This window comes from Alosa sapidissima, chromosome 6, assembly GCF_018492685.1.
Source record: "Alosa sapidissima isolate fAloSap1 chromosome 6, fAloSap1.pri, whole genome shotgun sequence".
In the NCBI taxonomy this organism is placed as follows: domain Eukaryota; kingdom Metazoa; phylum Chordata; class Actinopteri; order Clupeiformes; family Clupeidae; genus Alosa; species Alosa sapidissima.
In genome coordinates, this window is record NC_055962.1 from 5,868,709 (window position 1) to 5,890,553 (window position 21,845).

At 40.6% G+C, this 21,845-nt stretch overlaps 2 protein-coding genes across 4 annotated transcripts in view; one reads left to right on the forward strand and one right to left on the reverse strand.

Annotated features, from left to right (window-relative positions):
• Window positions 1–1,529: 1,529 nt before the first annotated feature.
• LOC121711138 (ankyrin repeat and SOCS box protein 2-like) lies at window positions 1,530–11,969 on the reverse strand. 2 transcript variants are annotated; one of them, XM_042094480.1, is made up of 10 exons: window positions 11,833–11,969; window positions 5,956–6,064; window positions 4,962–5,076; window positions 4,686–4,858; window positions 4,373–4,528; window positions 4,009–4,254; window positions 3,584–3,755; window positions 2,804–3,377; window positions 2,478–2,631; window positions 1,530–2,319 (listed from the first exon to the last, which is right to left on the reverse strand). In XM_042094480.1, the coding sequence occupies exons 3-10, from the start codon at window positions 5,018–5,020 to the stop codon at window positions 2,153–2,155; spliced, it is 1,701 nt and encodes a 566-aa protein (XP_041950414.1). In that variant the 5' UTR covers window positions 5,021–5,076; window positions 5,956–6,064; window positions 11,833–11,969; the 3' UTR covers window positions 1,530–2,152. The 2 variants fall into 2 exon arrangements, with proteins under 2 accessions (XP_041950414.1, XP_041950415.1); XM_042094481.1 differs by lacking the exons at window positions 4,962–5,076; window positions 5,956–6,064; window positions 11,833–11,969 and having other exon boundaries at window positions 4,373–4,506; window positions 4,686–4,852.
• A 2,115-nt stretch (window positions 11,970–14,084) lies between these two features.
• The window catches only part of ppp4r4 (protein phosphatase 4, regulatory subunit 4), a 40,479-nt gene continuing 32,718 nt past the window's right edge, over window positions 14,085–21,845 (forward strand). For both annotated transcript variants that reach the window (XM_042094446.1, XM_042094447.1), the window contains exons 1-2: window positions 14,085–15,184; window positions 16,855–16,928. In XM_042094446.1, the coding sequence (XP_041950380.1) occupies window positions 15,080–15,184; window positions 16,855–16,928 (179 nt within the window). In that variant the 5' untranslated portion in view covers window positions 14,085–15,079. The remainder of the gene's footprint in view (window positions 15,185–16,854; window positions 16,929–21,845) is intronic.

The following is a 21,845-nucleotide window of genomic DNA, read 5'->3' on the forward strand; positions in this document are numbered from 1 at the left end:
TGCACTATTATATTGACTGTCTATGCACAATTTCAACCCAATTTTGCTGCTCTTATTTCTTCATCGTATGTGCCTTCTTATTTACTCATTTATTGTTTACTTGAATGTTATGTTTGTCTGTGGACTTAATTGGTAAAATATGTCTTGTCTTCACCGTGGGATAGTGAGAAACGTAATTTCGATCTCTTTGTATGTCTGGGCATGTGAAGAAATTGACAATAAAGCAGACTTTGACTTTGACTTTTTGACTTATTAGATCAAAGCCCTTAGCCAGTGCCAGCAAGGATGCTAGACAACCTGGGAAGGAGTAATAAGCAGGACCATAAGTTGGGCCGACATGTGGAAGATCCCCCTCATAAGATTCACCTACAACACCCTCATCCTCATAAGGTTCACCTACAACACCCTTCCAAGCCCCAGCAACCTCTGTCTGTGGTATGGCTCAGAGGAGAGTTGCCAACTCTGCAATGCCCCAAATCCGAGCCTGCAGCACATCCTGTCAAGCTGCAAAACAGCACTGACCCAGGGTCGGTACAGGCGGAGATCTTGGTGGTAGACAGGGCGGAAATAGCCAGGGAGTGCCTGTCACAGACATCAAGGTGGCCGATCCATTTTGCCAGAGAGGGAGGATGAGGAGGGGCCCCTAACATCATGCAGCCACAGAGATCAGCCCTGTCAGGCAGTTGTGAGTGGAACCTGAGAGTGGACCTCGATCGGCAGCTCAGGTTTCCAGAGATCACCACAGCCAACCTTTGCCTGGACATCATTCTCTGGTCTGCCACAGCCCGAGCAGTAATCTTGGCAGAGCTCCCTGTACCATGGGAGGGAGGAACGGAGGCGGCCTTTGAGAGGAAAAAAGATCGGTACCTTGACCTCACAGCTGAATGCAGAAAGGCTGGGTGGTCAGCTGTCAGCTGCTGTACCTAGGAGTCGGCTGTAGGGGGTTTGTGGGAACATCCACCCAGTGCTTCCTGAAGAACATGGGAGTCACAGGCCCCAAACTCAGAAAAGCTCTGAAAGACCTGGCCGAGGAGGCTGAGCATGGAAGCTTCTGGCTTTGGTTAAGAAGGATGGACCAGCCGTGGGGAAAGCAAGGGCCCTAGGGTCAGCGGCAGGAGGCTCCGTTGCTCCACCACTGTAAGATGGTCTGAGATTAATGGAGCGAAACGTCAATGAAGAGTGGCTCCCGGCTGATGACCCTGCAGCTACCCGCACTGTCGGAGGTGCGGCAAGCAGAAATGCTCAGCAGGCAGTCATTTGCCTGACAATGCCTGTGCTACCACCTTGTGTTGAAGCACAACTGAATGTCCTCAAAATATGCCCAGACTAATGCCAAAGTCCTCTCAGAGACCTGAAAGTGCATGCCTTCCACAACGAGGCACAGACCCAAAAGTGTATTCACATTAGATCTCAGCGCAAATTTTGCTCTCCTTTCCATGACGATTGATTCATAGTTCTGTACATGCAGTTGTACATCTGTTTGCTGTGGTCTGTTTTTGTCTGTATTTTTGTGAAGACACAAAACCCACTCATTGTTTTATTTCTTTATTTTTCCACAATTTCTAGCTCAAATTTCCATACATCCAAGGTGGCTATATAACAGGATACAACTGAAATGTATCTCCATGTATTCTCCTTCAGAATGCCTAGTAGATTTAGCATCTTGTTTTTTGACTTTGAGTACTGTATCAACCAGCTGGAATGCATCAAACAGTTGCATGAAAAACTAAAATACAATGTCTTTAATCTATGGATAACTTTTTTAAAGTGATAAAAACTGGACTGAAACTCAATATTTGCATATCTGCAGATATCCAAGAATTTGCCTTGCCCCATGTACACATTATTCTAACAAGCATTATACGATACCTGACAACTGATAATACAAAACATATATCTAATATTTTCAATAAAGAATAGTTCACATAGCTCCCTTTAATTAACTTCTCACACAGAAGAAAAGGAACAATAAGGTGTATCAAATGCAAAAAAAGCACAAAAAAACATAATCTCAACAGGTGTCTAAAATGCTTAAAACATGTAGGTATGGCATCACATAAGCTTTAACACATGTTTCTGTTGATTCTATTCCTAATATCAACATGTATTGTTATTAAAGAATTGCTGTATAAGTATTTAAACAAGAACACATTTAGTCATAACTATAATAAAGGAAGTCTCCAGACTCTCCTCTGTCGTATAACAGGTACTTGATGAGCCGTCCAGGCAGAGGAAGGCTGCTCATTCTCCTCAGTCTCTGACGTCCCACCAACTGATGGATCCTTAGCCGGGACAGATGCATCAGGGAGAAAGGTGGCCCTTAAAGTTTCAAGGACATTTCAAGGTTAGGGTATTGTCCAAAATCCAACAGATTACAGGAGAAATTCAGTATTTGATAAGACAGTGGTTTAGTAGTTAGCTATTGTCGATTGGAACACAGAAGTCAGATCAGTATAGTAAGTAAACAATAGACTAACTAGTTTTCTCCTTAATGTACGCCCACTCCTTGTTGCTGTCCAGAAGTTCAGTGAGTTTAGAGCACAGTTTCACTTGACCCACATAATCGAGGAGGAGGTCAATTATACGCCCTGCCCAGGGAGAGTAAAAGGGATCGGCCAGAGTTTCACAGAACTGTAAAATACAACAGAAAAATCTAGTTGTTTATTAATGTATACATATAGAAAAGGCCACACACAGACTCTACTCACTTACTCACTCACTCACTCACTCACAGACACACACACACACACACAGACACACACACACACACACACACACACACACACACACAGTAACTCCCCACCTGTGCTGCTCTGGGATGTGGAGTCTCATCATCATGCATGTACAGGTTATGTCCTGTTGTGCGTCTACTCTTGAATTGAGGATGTGGGTTGTCTCCATAGATGCAGAAAAAACAGGCCTCAGCATCACAACCATTGTCTAGCAGGAGCTTGAGCATGGATATGTTGTTTATGCAGAAAAGGAGTGCCCCTGGGAAGGTGGTGGGGTGAGTCGGTATGCAGGCGTTCACGTTGGCACCAAACCCTAGCAGCAAACTGACCATACCTCTGTCTCCCCGCCTCACAGCCACCAGAAGAGGATTGAACATATCGAGATTGGGATTGGCGCCAGCTGCCAGCAGCATGGAGGCAGTGTCGTAGTTGTTCTGGCTCACAGTAAAATAGAGTGCCGTGCTTCGGCGGTCCTCATACGATGTTGATTTTTCAGGGGAGAGCAGGGCGTTCACGTCTAATTCAGTGTGGATGAGCATCTCCAATATCTCCTCCTCGTCAAACTCGGCTGCAAGATGGAGCGGACTGATGCCACACCGATAGATACTAGTCAGGTTGGTGTGTGGAATCAGTAAGGACACAACTCTGAACAGAGAGGAAAAAAAACATGTTTACTGAAATCCTGTGATAACTTTTCTAGGTTTAATTATCCTGTCCTGTTAATTAAGTATACCTGCTACTCTTCAAACTTTCCTTCAAATGATGTTGATGTATATTTTTAGATGTGTGTTAATTTAGTAAAAATGAAAGTGTCAAACCTGATGAATTAACAAAAACTTGAAACTACCAACCCAGCATGTCCATTCTTTGCTGCAATGTGAAGGGGGGTCAGTCCTGCTATAGTTCTTTCGTCTGCGTCGGCTTTTTTGGACAGAAGCAGCTTTACCACCTCCTCGTGGCCATTCTTGGACGCTTCATACAATGGTGTTGCTCCATCATTAGCATAACCATTAACACTTGCCCCTTCAGAATACGTAAATAATTTAGTTAATGTGAGAACCAAATTCACATAAGTTTGTAGAAAGTCATGTATTTTATTAAGAAGGGCACTCGGAGAGTGCGGCAACGTGTTTGCGAAAGTGAAACTAAATCTGCCTTGTGACTGATCCACTCCAAATTTAAATGCCTGGACCCATGCTAAACTTTTCCTCGGAAGAAGTACAGACAGGCATCATTCTTTCATCAATAGAACATTACTGATCCTAACTAAGCTCACCATGTCTAATGAGGTATTTCACTACTTCAGGGCACCCTCCTTGGGCAGCTGTAAACAATGGCTCAACACCATAGGAACTTTTAGCATATATCTTTCCCCCAGCGACCTTTAGTAGCCTGCACATGGCCAGGTTTCTGTTTCGTGCAGCCTCATGTAGTGGAGTCAACCCCTTATTAGTGGTCCTACGGGCGTTGGCTCCAGATTGCAGGAGAAGCTCCACCAGCGTGTCATTGTTCAATTCACAAGCTGTAAACACAACATAACAATGGGACGACGATTACATGGAGGAAATAAAAGCGTAATGTCATTATTTTTTCATGTAGAATTGACAACTCATTCTTTAATATCCCTTAAAATGTCATACCTTTGTAGAGAGGTGATTCTCCTGATATGTCAGGTATGTTAGGATCTGCCCCATTTTTAAGAAGCAACTCTACACATTCCACATTTGACTGAGCTACAGCCAGAAACAGAGGTGTTTGGCAGAGTTTGGTTCGCCTGTTGATATTGTCGGAAAAGACTGCAGTTGGGTTGTGGAATTAAAAGCAATATTGTTAGAGATATAATGACTGAAACATATATTGTCCTGAAATCTATATTGTCCAGAATGTGACAACATAATTGTTTAAACTGGGAGAAAGACTATTGTGGGATAAAACATAGTTATTCAGACATACCGTATACGAGCACCCTCAAACATTCGAAAAATCCATAGTATGCAGCCTGATGCAAATGTATGCAGCCTTCTGCGTTTGGTTTAGACAGATCTTCATAGGACACCTTCTTCAATATATATCGCAGCATATGGACGTCATTTTGCCAGATGACTGTGTTTATATCAGGGAAGGCCCTGTAAGACGAAGCAAGAAAATTATTCAAAGATTATTAAAAACACCTTTCAGGCCCTCAACAAATTTGATTACAATAGCTTAGTTATGCAAGAGGATTCTTACTCCTCAGGTTTTTTTGTAATCTCCAAAGCTGTGCTTCTTTTAGTCATCCAGGCCCGCATCCTCTCTTTGTCTCTAGGAATGGAATGGTGACTCTTGTTTCTTGCTTTGGCATTCACTATGTAAAAAAAGGGAGCAAATATTCTATAAATCGAAAGTAAAGATCATCACTGCACACTAGTGTAATATTATGAATAATTTATTTAGTGCGAATGACGCTTTTCGCTGTTAGCTTCAGATTTATTCTCAAAATTCTATGACATTCTATACATGTTTATTGTGCCATAACATTTCTAAATTCAGTTAACCATAATGTTATTCTAATCAGGTCAAAACTTTCTCAAGGTTCTTTTGCAAATATGTCAATCACTCAATAAAAACTTCAGGGCAAATAGACACATTTTTACAGTTGAATGGGTCTTCATGACATTTTGTGCTTTTTGATGTGAAATAATAAATATCAAATTAAATTCAGAACTATCCAGATATTGCCATTAATTCTAGGTAGACTATCATAATGAGCTGCACTATTTCATTGACTTTATTATCTATACAAACAGGTTTTTTGAATGGTCAGTAATTTGTTTTGTTGTTGAAAACTACATTGAATTCAAGATTTGCCAAAAATTAATGTTAAAATAACTTCTATATAGTATCGCAAAAGCATAAATCGCAAAAGGGTGTGTGTCACAGCTTAAGTACTGGTTCAAAATTCCATGTTTAATGTCATTACTGCGCAGGCTCAATCAAGGGCTAATTTGGCCTTCGCAAAGGAGGACGATGATGTTAAAAACAACCTCTAACTATTAACCAGCTCCATTCCACATCTGTTGGCATACTCAGAGGTCTAGAAGATAGGGATTAGTTCGAGTATGTTCTCCTGAGTTCCGATTGCTAGTTAAGCCAAAGTGCTTATAGCTGATTGCTTTCAAAATGTGTCCTCTACAGTGACAGATCTAAACAGAGAGATCTAAAGACAAAAAGAGTTTATGCTTACCAAAGATGGAAGATTCCTTGTGAGGAAATGGCTTATTTCCAAGGAATACAGCTTGAAGCCTTTGCTCTAACACCTAACTCCTTGCTGCAGCTATCTCTCTCATTCAAGCCTGTGAAGACATTCCAGGTTAGCAGACTCATGACTGTATTAATTTTTGCTTTGCTGACTGCCATCTGGCCATCTGTCCTAACCTTCTGAAATGACACACTCGACATGAATATCTCCTCTCACAGCAGGAGACATTTAGGGGATGTTAGTATTTTTTTATTTTAATTTAGAAAGAAAGCTGATCAACAGACAATAATACAATTATAATAAAATAAAATTAAATAATGTTATGTAATAATAAGAATAATGTAATATAATAAAACATATATTTAATAAAATAAAAACTTAGTATCATACCCTGAACATCCGGGCATATTATGTTGAAGTTCTAAAATGTGTTTTACTATACAGTATATATATATGTATATATACATATATATATATATACTGTATAGTAAAAAAAAAAAAAAAATATATATATATATATATATATATATGTAGCGCTCTCTCTCTCTCTCTCTCTATCTCTCTCTCTATCTCACTAGTCACTATAGTGTGTGTGAGAGAAAGACAGGGGGGGGGGGGGGGGTATTCTGAACAGCTGTCCACACACTGTCTCAAGTGCCTGGTAACAGCTCCTGACAACATGGAGACACTAAAAGGCTCTCCAAACTATAAACTTTTCGAAATAGATCCACAGTATGGCTAGATTATGGAGTTGTTCAATGTGTTCTTTATAATGAAGAATTGGTGAAGACCAATGCATGGATGCACTGAAGGAGGCATACTCTTCACATGGGTTTGTGGCCATGGGTTATATACTGTCAAGGTTACAACGTGACTCAGTAAACAAAATGCCTAACACTGTATCAGTTACAGCCGGGCTACACCGGGGGCACAACTAAAGTGCTCCGTTTGCAGAGTGTAAAAATAGTTTTAGAAGACTGGTCAGGTTTTTTTCCTCATGTCTGGTGTAGCTCCGCTAACAGAATGCTTCAGCTGCTTGTGCCCGGCGTAGCCCCGATATTAGTGAGGTGCTTTGAGAGCACAGACAGAACCACGTTCGGGCAAAATGTTTTTTGCCATGGCGGCCATGATAAAATTGGTAGTTTGATCACATCTGGAGCAGTTCTTTTATAGTTGTAAATTACTGAAACAAACAGATTTAAGGGGCCTTCACACCAGGAATGATGACTACAAAAACTGTTGTTTTTGCAATTGGTTTATGATGTGAAAGTCCTTTTAGACACACCCAAGTACGACCAATACAAATCTGAAAATAAAGTTTAAAAATCTTTAAAGAAGCATAATGAAAGAATTTCCCTTTTTGTAAAATTTCAATGTACTGGGCACCAACTCAGTTCTAAGGTTTGGTACCAAATTCGTCTGAAACTGATGAAAAAAGTTAATGCTCCTACACACAACTTTACATAGTACAAAACTACTCCCACAGCCAAAGTGCTTGGGGCACCACAATTTTTCCTTCCTAGGCTGCTAAGTTTTGATGACAATTATTGTAAATTGTAGGTTACACCTTAGTGTATATTAGAGTTTGATTGCAAGAGACTGGACAAGATTCACATTTACGATTTTACTGTTTGTACTGTCATTTGTTGACAGACCATGTTATTGCGATACAGAAAGGAAAAGACAGCACTGCATAGCACACAAAAAAACAGAAAACAAGTAGAAATGTGAACATAGGACAATCTCCTTAAAGAAAACTGTACATGCAGTGCTGTAGGAATTACAGTGCAGTCTTCCTACACCTCCTGACATTATATACTGCTCAAAAAAAATGAAGGGGAACACCTCAATCATACACTGGATCGGTATTCTGACACTGTTTCATCAAAAGAATGAGAAGAAATAAGGGCGATGATGTCATAAAAAAATGACAAGGTATAGTGCTGCAGAGATATCAACCTGAATTAGCAAGCTAAATTACTAGCCACAGCCCAACAGGTGTCATAATACCAGTTTCGGCCATTGGAGGCAGTATGCAGGCAACATAACCGCCAGCCAAACTGCAATACACGTGTCTCGGTTGTTACTCTAGGGTAGACCAACTCACTTTCTGGAGGTATACATGTACTGCCCCCATCTTTTATGGAATGCGGAGTATGAATTGATTTATTGGCAGACATTACACATGGCACCTTTAAAGCGTGAGAATAGCATTAAAGATTGCAAGGTTGCACCAGTAACTAGTTTCTTTCAGACATAGGTGTCTGCATGTTCTGCGGATATCAAGTAGTTGGGCCCCCCTCCCCTATATGCACAACACATTATTTCATCAGGAAGCTTTTCCACACATCCCCAACATACTTGCACACTGCCCACCCCACCCCCCATACACAGCACATTGTCTCATGAGGAAGCTTCTCCAACACGCATATTGCACACTGCCCTCTCCCCACATACACAGCACACTATCCCATCTCCCCTGTCATCCCCCCAACACACACACCAAGACCCCTGGCAGTTGGGTTAGCCCCTTGAGCTGTGGATCTGCCCAAGGTTTCTTCCTTGGTAAGGGAGTTTTTCCTTGCCCCTGTTGCTCTTGGGTGCTCCTTGTTGGTGCCCCCCCCCCCCAATCCCAATCCTCCCCCACCTTTCTTATGCAGCCCTTGCAACTTAATCTACTAAACCCCTCTTCTACTGCACCCCCCCCCATAAATGCACAAATAGGCTGACACCAGACATAATTTCACTGCATTTCTTACATCCAGTAACTATATGCCTTTGACAATAAACTTCCTTGTATCCTTGTATCCTTGTATATCTGAACAACATTTGGAACTCCAAACTTATCCGGATCTTACACTACTCTCCTCCTAGTATCTCATTATGTAAATGAGCTTGTGTCTAAACGAGGCGATGAACATGCGGTGATTCTGTTCATGTGCGTGTTCAACCACGTTCAACCTGTTCAACCATGCGGAGATTCTGTTCATGTGCGTCTGTGTCTTTCACACACAATGTCCGCATGTAAGCATCAAATCTGATTCACGGGGTCGGACATCCGTTTGACAAAGACAATGTCTTCAAACAGCTACTGTGTTGTGTGAATGGATATTGGCCCTTGGGGAACTGCCATGAACCAATGACTGCCTGAGACGTGGACCATTTCTATTGCAACCTTTCCACCTTTATGCCATTGTGCTTTAGTTTAACATGACAATGCCACATTCTATTTGTCAGTGCTCCTGCTATAGGACAATATAGACAGTGATTAGCTGTCCTTTATATTAGTTACTGATTGAGAATGCAATCTCTACTTCAACAACACCATGCATTCTTGATAAAAGCAGTAGTAAGTTACTGTATGCACTTTAGAGTCATGACCACTTTAGTGTCATATAGACGGTTACAACCAGATACTCCCTAACCAGATACTCCCTATGTCAACAGAATTTAAATAATTAAACACTATCAATACTGTCAATGAAGCAGTGCCATATTAACATCAACAATGTAATGTTTTCTGAATGCAATACATAATAAATGAGATTTTGATAGGCTACTTGGGACTGTTTGATTAATTGAACAGCCACAAAAAATGTTTTATTTACATTTAGTTGAGATTTGATGTGGTATCTTTCATTTTTTTTAAAACTATTTAGAACTAACTCTAACTCTTTCTAACTATGTTAGTTTGTGTGTGTTATTTATTACAATGTAATTATACAAGACTATGTGGGTTTGAATGAATAGATTTGTTTGAATTGTTTACCTTCAAGTGGCACTTGAAAGATAAAACATATTATGGCAATGCCAGTGTAGTAGTGACTGCCATGCCCAGTGCATGCACCTCTGTCAACAGACATGTCAGTGGTGGCTTCCGCATGCCCCCCTGAAGTGTAGAAATGACATATCTTCACCCTTTTCTGACATCTGATTAGTGAAGTAACTGACTATACTTAATGAAGATACTGAAAATATTGCATGACTCTATAAAATAATCTAGAATAATCTTACTAAAGATTAACATTTGTTGTTAACAATTTCGATGTATCTGTAGGCATGCAGACAAGCCTAACACAGCCATTATAGTTTTGGGACTTTCACGAAATGTTTAAAGACTCATCTGTTCACCTTGCACTTCATTCTCCTATAGTTATGGTTTGTGTTTTTATGTTTTTTGTTAATTAAACAACACATTATTCCATTGTTTCTGTGTTTAATGCTTAATGAAAGCTTTTCAATTTTATTTGAAACTATTATTTTTAACTAATGTACTTTAAGTAGTTTTGGAGAAAATATCTATCAAATATAAAAATATTAGAGTGTGTTGACCTAGTCAAATGATCTTGCTACTTTGACTTGGTTAGGTTATGTCAACATGCATGTGTAATAACCTTGACACTACACAATGCATAACTTACTGTAACTCAGTCAAAGCCAAATATGACTTGATTAGGTTAAGTTGATTCAGCAAATGTTTTTTACAGCACTGTTAAACTCTTATTGAGGATACCCACTGTGCAAGACGTAAACATAGAATTGCCCATTAACTCTCCAGTCAATTTCTCTGATTAGCTTATGACATCTCATTGGCGCCTTTGCTTTGCTGTCAGAATCTATGGTTACAAAACTATGTATAATTTGCATGCATAGTCAATGGCAGGCATCCTGTCTTGCTCAGATTCTCCAGATACATCAGTAATGGAATTATTCTCACTGATGGATTTAGTATATCAGATAAGGTTTGTGTGATACAGTTGTTGATGACCATGCTAAAACTAATTCAGACTGTAGCTCTGTAGCACTCCATGTGACTGAATTAAAATATTGTACAACAAAGTTAGACTTTGATGATTTGTAGCTTTGGAGAGTTACGTTAACAATCATCTCTGCACTATGAGGGAAACATGAATTTGGATTTAAAGGAAGTTAACGTCTGGATGCATTTCAAATGCCACAAACAAGCTGAGGAGTCCCTCATAAACACGGTTAATGTCAGGATGAACAGCTGAGTCGCCCCTACCCCACCCCAACCTCCACACAAACTCATCCACACCCTCCACACACACACACACACACACACAAACAAACACACACACACACAAACACCAGAGAGCGTGATTCCAGACAGTAACTGATATTTGTCCTGGTTAATCTGCCAACTCAAGTCAAGTAAATAAACTAGGGCAAAGGCTATTCTGGTTATCATTAAAAACTCACGTGGCTCAGTGAGAAAACAGATGTCACCCTCCATGATGCTCATTGAAGTCAATATTGTTATGAAAATAAAAATGATTTGGGGGTTTACTATGAATATTTCTTTCCAGACTTATATGCAGATTTTGCAGTAAAACATTTTGAAATGTGTTTTTATGTAGCTGACATATGGAACATCTTTTTGGACAGATTGGACTACCCATACCATTTTACATTAACGTTTAAAGATTAACATAAAAGGATAAGGGTTCAAACCTGGTAATTTGCTGTTAGTTGCAACTTCCGTTGTCAAGCCATAACAAAATTGAATACTGAAATATTGTATGTAATACATTTGTTTTCAAAAGAAGTAAGTGTGTTTATCAATAAGCATTTGTCTAAATTGCAAAAATCTTGGCTGTGCCTTTTATGTCAGTTTTATGATTGTTGGTGAACTATATGGCATGAAACTGTTGATGTGAAATATTGGAGTAGCAAGCATGACCAATATTACAACTGCAACCTATATAACTACAGACCTCACTTTTTTAATTAAACAAATATAATTGGTGCATTGAAAGTATAGCGAACACTGTATACAAGGTATATGTTACATACTGTATACTAGAAAGCTTTTAGAAAGAAAAATATTCTCCATTGACTTACCTGGCATGTTTTGTATTAATTGAAAAACAGTTGAACAGTTGAAGTAAGTCTGCTCTAGCAACCCCTGACACGACTATGGTGACATGTTTTTGTGAGTAAATTTAATGTGAAGAGTAATGTGTTGCCATTGGCTGAGGGGAAGCTTGAAGGGGTGTGATCCGAGGGAGAAATTAACTGGCACTGTATAACTTTCAGAGACCTCCCAATGCCCATACTGGCATCTCTGAAATTTGGCAACAGTAACGTCTACTAAAGAACGACACCACCCCCCCAAACCCAACCCAGACTGCTCAGGTCATCATCTAAGTGGACTGTGAGCTCCTTCTGGTGGCTCATGACAGATGACAGGCATTTGTTGTTTTGGCAATAGTAAACAAAACTAATTATTAATGTTTATGTTATTTCAAATATGTGGTTTAGTGTCAAACTTGGGTAAGTCTACACACAGAGACACTGTTAAACCTTCTGAAAGAAGTCTATTGGCTTTGTTTTGTTAAGTAAATGAAACTATATAATAGGGCTCTTTTATTGTAGGCTACCACATTTAATGCAGGTTTGTCACTGAAGAATACTTGTTTGACAGCTTTTGCTTTGTGCTGTCTTTCACTAATAAGTTGTTGATAAGGTTACATCAAATTCCAGATGAATTCTTATATGCTATAAATCACAGTTGATGGTGGCCCGATCGAGCAAGCTTGGTGATGAAATCCTGTGTAAAAAGAGCATTGTTGACTCTAAAGACCAGCAGAGGGCAGTCTAGCCTTAACCAGTGCAGAGCCATTACATAAAATATCTATGGCTCTGTCTGTCACTGCCTCAGGAGCAAAACAATGACCATACCATCAAGAGTCTCTGATGATAGCCTGAAAAGGTGGACAAGAGCTTTGGCTTTGATCCTCAAAAAACTGTCAAAATAAACATATTAATGGAATAAATCAGTGGGTGAAAAAAAAAAAACTTCAAGGTAAATGCAGGTAATATTGTGTAAATGTTGTGTACATAATGTCGCCAGAATTGTTTTTGTTGTTGACATCTAGACCTCTGGATTTGTATTATGTTTGCTATTGTCAGCCTACAAATCACAAAACCAGTAGGCCTACTACTGAGCATTTCTTTGTATAAGGTGCGTGTCATGCACTCATCTAATATTCTCATTTTAGAATGCAGAAAGCTGCACTCACAATAATTCCACTCATAAATTCAAGAATTGAGAGCAAATATGTAGATGACTAAATCACTGGTGTGCAGTGCTTAGGGTAGGCTATACCTTAAACTAACTGGATTTAAAAAATAAAATACAAGCAGAAAATGAAGGGGTGAAAATGGTAGGACCTTTAATACAGTACATAAAAGGCCAGCGCCTACAGGTGCACTGCACTCAATTTTAGCGTCAACCACAAATCCCTCTAAAATGCCCAAGGCCTCTGCAATGACAGTTACCAAGGAAACAATCTTATTCTAACTTGAGCCTTTTTGCTGAGTAAATGAGAGAAGAAGCAAAACTACTGCTTATGTCTGTAGCTGAGATCCTATGAATAGTGGAAGAGCAGGCCTACTACATAGCAAGTATACAGTGCACTCTATGTTATGTCAGCCATACGCCTATATTTTAGACAGTTATGGAAAAATCTTTGAACAGGTCTTGTATGAAGGCTTGCGTTTCATAGAAAAAAAGCCTACCCCACATAGGCTATGCTGCATTAAGTTGTAGGCCTATGTTTTCGATGCGTACTTAACAAAAAAGTAACTTCAATGTTTGACGAATTAATTGCTATAGCTATTTGCATGGGTGCAGTATTTTGGACATAAAAAAGCAATAGGCTAGCACTTCACTGAAATACTTAGGCCATGAAACAATGAAGTTGGACTTGAAACAGCATTGTAGCATAGGCTGCTTCAGAAACTGCAGTTACTTTTTTGTAAGAGGTAGACTACAATCAAGGGTAAAAACAGAACGCATAGGCCTAATGTAGCTGACTACACCTTATGATTATCAATGGACCGTATCAGATGGCTCTGGACCGTATGTGCGAGTATATTTTCTGTAGGCCGTACCAAAATGGATAGTAGTCTATTAAAGAGTGCCATCTGCCATGGTATTGAACAATCACTAAAATCATCACTGCAAATAATCAGATTTCCTTCTCAAACAAAACAAATTAGCCTAGGCGACACGAGCGTAATTCCTAGTTTATTTCTGATGACGAACTTGGGGGCGGCATTTCTACTGTAGCATGTCGTCTCCATAGCAACCAGAGGAGTTGCTGCAGTGCGTTTGCGTGGTCTCTTAGTGTGCGTGGATTATATTATTAGAAAAGAGTAGCCTACTTCACGTCGCAGTGGTATTTAAAAAGTCTAGCTGAATATCACGGGATGAAAATATGTTTTGCATCCCTTGTCCATTGTAGACAATCAGTTGATTCCATTCGATAAAGGATGTTATTTCGAGGCACGCAGAGCCCATACCAGGCTAACTCTATCGTTAGTAGCGATAACGACATAACGTTAAACCTACGTGCCAGCTAGTCAAAGCTTATCGTTACAAGTCGCTAACCAGCACTGATGAAAACCTGCAAGGCGGAATTGGCCCAGAGGCGACCAGATAACGTTAGTTTGCTTACTCTTCGGATAACCTTGTAACGCAATAATTTGTTTGCATTTTTGGTTGGATCTCGTCTCTGCTGTGGACTAACGTTACCGCTCCAGCTGAAGATATCATGCTAAATAGTTTCAGGAGACTGTAAAATAACGAATGCATCAGCTTTGAGGAGCTATAAAACTCATTCTGTCGGAACTATTTTTTTTTTTATCTGCGCCGAATTAACCCAAGAAAGTAAGATTAAATTGGTTGGCTCGCTCCAGCCAACTAGTCAAGATCTCAAAGGAGTTTTATCTTTACCATCCAAGATAAGTATTCAAGACGAAGACGAAGAAAGTAATTTGGGGGGTCGGGGATTCCGAGTGTTCTGTGTCGTATCAAGTCACAACCAATCCCTCTTCATTGGAAATACACGACCAGGTTTTGGGAATGTTTGGAGGCGTAGGGAACTCTCTCCATCAGTGCTGCCCGATGAGTTCTGAAGCATCATCGTAGGCTAACCTTCAAGAGACATCTCGTGGGTGGAACAGCATTCTCCCAAATCAAAGGCATCACATCCCTCATTCACAAGTTGGAGTCATGATCACGACAGAGCTTTAACATTTACGAATAGGCTACCATCACTTAAGGGAAAATAACCTAACACAGATGTTCGTCAGCAAAATGACTTTGAATCAGTCCGGTCTGTTTGGACAAATAGATGATCTGCAAGACCTCACATTCATCGAAAGACCAATACGGAGGAGTTTAAAGGTATTTATGAACCAGTGCTTCATGTAGTCTCTGGTGATGCTTTTTTACCAGCTGTTGGTTTAAAGCACAATTGTGTTGATAATTTGACAATTCATCATAACATGTTTAACTGTTCAGACTAACTGAATGGCAAGTCTTAGATTCTGTGTAGGCCTACTGTAATACACTGCTGACGTTATGGTAGGTAGGCAGGATATCCTACTACCTTTACCTTAATTTGATGCGTTGATGTGCATGTGCAATCAGAAGTAAATTGCAGTCTACAGGTTACCAACAGACTCTAACCAATTTTGTAGTGTATTTGTTGGTGATGAAAAATATTGCATCTATGGATTATTTTGTGTTTCTGACGGGATGCGCCATAACGTTACTTTAGGTGCACGAGGTGAGTTGCACCGTGATTTCGCCTATAACCTGTATAGGAGTATGCGCCGGGGGTTGCCCACTTTTCCTGCGTGACGCAGTTTCTGTCAGCTGCAAGCATCACCGGTTCTCCCCCACCCGCTCTCACGCCCCTTCACTGCGGAATGAGGAGGATTTCCACAGAATGTCCAGACCCCCCCCCCCAACACACACACACACACACACAAAAGCACACACACCCTGTCTACCCTCCGTTTTGCGCGTGCACACACACGCACACAGCTACCACTAATCCCACTATCAGTTTTCATTCATACAGTCCACCGGTTCCCTTGCAGCTGTTAACTAAGTGTAACGGATGCCAGCTAGCTTAGCTGTGCTTGTGGAACGTTGGTAAACCTCACTCCCCGACGCTGCATGCGAGCCAGTAGCCTGGGCTATTGGCTCAATTGTTAGCTCGCCTCCCGATCCGAGGTGCTGCTGTTCGCGGGTTCGAGTCCGGGCGTGTGCAGGGCTGAATCGCGCAGGTTCAACACAACGCAGGTTACATAAGCACTGACTTTCTACTGTTAGCCTATGCAAATGTGGTTAGCTCTCATATGTGGTGTCTTCTGCATGCTTTGCATTTCTCCACCAAAGCTTGGCGATCTCCCTGTATAGGTGAGGAAGGGGTTACTCTTAACTTGCTTTGGAGAGGTCCTGATGTATATGCGGGGGATATAGAGCCCACGCAAGAGGAGGTGTTCTGCTCTGCTTCTGTGTTTTTTTCATCCCTCCTCCTCTTATTTTTTCCTTTCATGTGGGGAGGATCCACAGTGAGAAGGTGAGGTGGTGAATAGAGAAGCCCTCAAGTAATAGATAGTGCATGCACCCACCCACACACACCCCCCCCCCTCACACACACACACCCACAGCCCCCAGTCCCCCACGCACACTCCTCCTACGCGAATGGTTTGTCGTGCAGTGCTGCAACCTCCTCTCGTTTGGCTGAGTCATCGCCAAGCCGTGATGGAAGCTTGGCCAATTTACTGACCGCCACACCGGCCCTTAGCCAAGCCCAGCCTCCAGCTAACTGCATGGAGTTGCCTCCCTTTGAGTGTATTGTAGAGCTGTTCACATAACCAAGTCACTGAAAAGATGCTGTGTGAATGAAGCTGTATCAAGTGTGCACACATGTCTCTCTCTCTCTCTCTCTCTCTCTGTGTGTGAGTCTCTGTGTATGTTTGAGAGTGTGTGTGCATTGAATTGATTGGTGCTCTTGAAATGGTTTTTCAAGTTGTCTTCAAAATGAATCTCTCTTTTTATAGACTGCTGAGGAGATTGACAAGCTGACTGTGGATGAAGACTTAAATGACATTGAGCGAGCAGTTTACCTGCTCAGGTAAGCACATGTGGTGATTCAGGGCTGTATTAACTCTTTTTTTCTTTCCACTGGTGCTATAGAAGTAGCACAATCCACAAAATCTCTAGCATCTGTATGTAGTTACAAGCACCTCATCTGTAGGCTACACTCTAGAAAACATTTTAAATTAGGTGTCACTGGTGCTAAGCTCGTAATTCATCCATAGTAGACTGATTGTTTTGTTTTGTAGCATACCCAAGTAAGCAGCAACTACAACATCAACAGAAGAGCAACACTTCTGTTTGAAGATGATTTTCCTTTTTTCTCACTTGCACTCACAGAGAAACGTTTATTCAGCTGAAACCTATTTGTTCCAATGTGTCTTGATGCGCACATGCTGCTGTTGTAGGCTCATTTACTGTGGATGAATGTCCATGATCTTACCTGTCAGAGGATTGTGATTGAATGTGATGGACTATGGAGTTACGTGTCTAAATACGTGTCTAAAATAGATGCCAGCACTGCAAGACTGGCAGGCTGGTTGTCAGTCATATGCTTTAAATGAAGAAACCATCCAGGGCTGTGTATTAACATGTGTTGTTCATAGCACTGGTGCTACAGAAGTTGATTGTTTTGTAACACAATCCACAAAATATCTAGCATCGGTATGTAGTTGCAAACACAGAATCTGTAGGCTACACTTTAGAAAACATTTTAAATTAGGTGTCACCGGTGCTAAACTGGTAAATCATCCATGGCACAGATTGATTTTTTTGTAGCATGTGCTACATATAGGCCTGTGTAGCACTACAGCCCTACCATCCCTGAGCACCTGGACTGTGTGCAATCTTAACCAGGGTGTCCTGTCCTCTTTGCTATGATCTCCCCATAGTCTCAGAGGTCTGGTCATAACACACATTTTGGATTTGATTATGGGGCATGTTTTAACTTATACAGAGGAAAAAATGTCTGCACACAATTGGATAGACCTACAACCAATCAGAGCGACAAAATATCTAAATCCCCTAGGGACTTATTAGTGTTACCGTTACCTTAACTAACAACAATCTAACGTGCTGCAGTAGGCCTACAGTACAGCGGTGGCTGAAATATTCCCAAAACACAAATACAACAAAACAACGGCTGTTATTAAAGGGACACCAGGCAACGTTTTCGTGTTAATTACTCTTCTTCGTAAATCGGTATATGGTTAAATGACTCATTACAGGGCGAATGAAGACTCTCTCGCCCGCCCCTACTGCCTGTAGGAAGAATATCCCGCTTACAAGTTCAGTGTATGCTACCCGCCGACCGAAGCAGGATCAGTTTACATTAGTGGTCCCCAAACTACGGCCCGCCACCTCATTTTGGGTGGCCCCCCAAAACATGTCCGTGGTATATAGCATCTGGCCCGCACGGGAGTACGACATCGTCAAACTATAACCTCCGTAATTTCCCCCATTCATTCTCTATGGCGAGTCTTACTGTAACAGTACACATGTAATACTCTTTTTTGTCCACTGGTGGTTGTTTTGGCGCTGTTTTGCGTTTGCCATCAAAAACGGAATGAAATGTAGGCCTACCTGCAAACAATGTAAGATGCCTATGCTGACTGCATCAGTGCTCAAAGTATTCTAAAAGTAACTTCTATTTAAGTCATATTTTTGGGACTTTTTGGGATAATTATTTCTATTTTTTATTCACTTGTTCAAATGTTCATACAAATTCACAATTCACAAAGTTCTCATCGGGTGAGTGAAAGTGGTCATTTCAGATGTTTTTGCCAGCACTTCATAAAACTCTCATAGTTTGAGAACTTTAAATTATTTGTAGGATATTGCTTGTTCACAACTTGAGCTGTGTAGGCAAAGACACAGAGTTCAGAGTTCACACATTTGGAATAAAATATACTTTTGGGACTCCCTGCTAATACTTTTAGGAGTGCTTAAGTCTTTTTATTAGTATTGTTTCATTTGAGCTACATTTTACACTGATATGGCATGATGGCAATATAAACACAGCTAACAAGGGAATTAGATTGCAGTAGCCTATGATTAAATGTAATGAAATATTCAACTAGGTAGACTGCTGTTATTCACAGTTCTAAGCTATTTATGGTTACTGATATACTCCGAGTCTCTGGCCCTCTCTTAGAGCCAGGCATAGTGAGCTGGCCCTCAGAAGAAAAAGTTTGGGGACCACTGAATTACATCCTCAGAGGCAGGCTACTAAACGCTAGCGATTGTTGCAAACGTGTGTATAATGGCAGAGCCGGCGAAAAAGCAGCGAAAACCCTTGATGGAAGATGCAAAGAAAAGGAAAAGAACTTCAGACCGAGCAAAGGGGGAGTTTCGTAGAGAAAAAGCATCAGGCTTGCCTGGTGTCCCTTTAAAAATAAAAAGTTAGTTTATTCCATACAACAAAGTAGTTGCGGAGGATGTCAATTTGAAAGGCGGTTTCTTCAGCACACACTACCAACATGTGAAGTGCTGTGCCATTATCTTTATATATAAAGCCCGCCCAAATGATTGGCCCAAACACATCTTACCCAGGCACACAGTATAGACTTCTCAATGGAGCAACACCAGACCAAATTTCCTGCAGTCAAATTTTGTGGGCAGGGTAAACTCTGGCTGGCTTCCAGGCTAGGAACAATCAAAAGGATGCTTGGGTCTAAACATGGGTCATGAGAAGGCTTTGTGAAAGCTGAGTAGAAAGTGGCTGATCTGATATAAGAAGAAATCATCAGTGGTGAATGGTGCTTGAAGCAATTTGCCGGTAGAGCTTACGGTGATGATACATAGGACAACTTTTTAAACAATGTTGCCAGGCAATAACATGACTTGTTCCAAATGTTCTTGGACGATAAGTTGTCTGCTGATGATTTAAGTCTGCCTGGCAAGAATTAGTTTGGTAACATGAGTGTGAAACCGCCCAAACAACATAGGTCAATAACACGGCCCATTTCTCAAAAAGTTGCCTGGCTATCATCTTTTTCAGGAGGAGAGTGAGTGAGCATTTAGCCTACTGCAATCCAATACCACAATTTCAGCACATTTTCCTCAGATATGAAACAGTTGTCAGCAAATGCTGATACATTACATTAGTGCATTTGGCCCTGTATGAACCTTATTATCTACCCTAACCCCAAAACAGAAAAAGTTGGGACGTTGTGTAAAATGTGAATAAAAAAAGAATGTAATAATCTGCAAATATCTTAAACTCATATTTAATTGAAAAAAGGACACAGACAACATATCAAATGTTGAAAATGACAAATTTGACTATTTCATGGAAAATATATGTTAATTTTTGAATTTGATACCAGCAACATGTTTCAAAAAAAGCTGGGACGGGGGTAACAAAATGCTGGATAAATGTGTAATGATAAAGAAATTAAAAGGAGGAGTATTTCACAACTAATTGGGGTAACTGGCAACACGATTGGGTATGAAAAAGTGCACCCCAGAGAGACAGGGTCTCTTAGAAGTAAAGATGTAGGGGTATTCATCACTCTATATAAACCTGTGTGCACAAATAATGAAACAATGTAATTTTAATGCTTCTTAACATGAAATTGTGAAGTATTTGGGGAGTTCATTATCAACAGGACATATTTTATTAAAACATTCAGAGAATCCAGAGTAATCTTTGCAAACAAGGAAAAGAGCTGAAAAACAAATTGGATGACCGTGGTCTTTTGGACCCCAGATGGCACTGCATCAACACCAAACCTCTGATGACCATTCTCTATGTGCACAGTTTGATTCTCAATTCAAAAACTGCAGCAAAAATTGTAACAGCCAAAACAGCCAACATTTTATTGAGACATGATACAGAAAATACCACTGTCTTATCTGGGCCTGAGCTTGTTTAAAATGGACTGAGGTAGCAAGGAAAAAGGTCCTGTGGTTACAGTAGACCAATCAAAATTTGCCATTCTTTTTGGAAATCATGGACTCATCTATGCTAAAGAGGAGAGGGTCTATCCAAGTATCCAACCTATCCAACTTGTTTTAGTGCTCAGTTCGAAACCCAATATCTAGCATCTAGTGGAGGAGCATTAGTGCCTACAGCATGGGCATCTTGCACATTTGGCAAAACACAATCAATTCCTGAATGATGTGTATACAGGTTTTGAGCATCATACTGCCACCCAGGCAATGGCATTTCCTGGGAAGACCAGGATTATTTCAGGAAAACAATGCCAAAATTAATTCTGCACATATTTAAACAGTATTTGGGGCAGCCGTGGCCCACTGGTTAGCACTCTGGACTTTGTAACCGGAGGGTTGCCGGCTCGAGCCCCGACCAGTGGGCCGCGGCTGAAGTGCCCTTGAGCAAGGCACCTAACCCCTCACTGCTCCCCGAGCGCCGCCGTTGAAGCAGGCAGCTCACTGCGCCGGGATTAGTGTGTGCTTCACCTCACTGTGTGTTCACTGTGTGCTGTTTGTGTTTCACTAATTCACCGATTGGGTTAAATGCAGAGACCAAATTTCCCTCACGGGATCAAAAAAGTATATATACATACATACATACATACATATATGTATTTCTCCATAGAGGAAGAGTCCAGGTGCTAAAATAGCCTGTCTGTAGTCAAATTAGGTGCATAATGGAATGAAAAACATGACTGAGAATACCCAACTGTTGAGCAACTGAAATCCTATATCAGGGAGTAATGGGACAACATTTCATTCTCAAAACTTTAGCAACGGGTCTCCTCAGTTCCTAAACATTTAATTGCGTTAAATGAAGAGGTGAAGCAGCACAGTGGTAAACATTCCCTGTCCCAACTTTTTTTAAAACATGTTGCTGGCATCAAATTTAAAATCAACATATATTTTCTGTGAAATAGTCCAATTTTCATTTTCAACATTTTATATGTCAATGTCCTTTTTGCTGCTAAATATGGGTTTTCGAGACTTGTATATTATCACATTCTGTTTTTATTTG

Bases quoted from the DNA above. Each gene is read 5' to 3' on its own strand.
- LOC121711138 (XM_042094480.1), bottom strand. From the start codon at position 5,020: ATGCGGGCCTGGATGACTAAAAGAAGCACAGCTTTGGAGATTACAAAA. The intron at 2,632-2,803 runs GTGGGGAGTTAC...TGTATTTTACAG, and splicing joins CACATCCCAGAGCAGCACAG to TTCTGTGAAACTCTGGCCGA. The intron at 2,320-2,477 runs GTTAGTCTATTG...TGAAACTTTAAG, and splicing joins GTACATTAAGGAGAAAACTA to GGCCACCTTTCTCCCTGATG.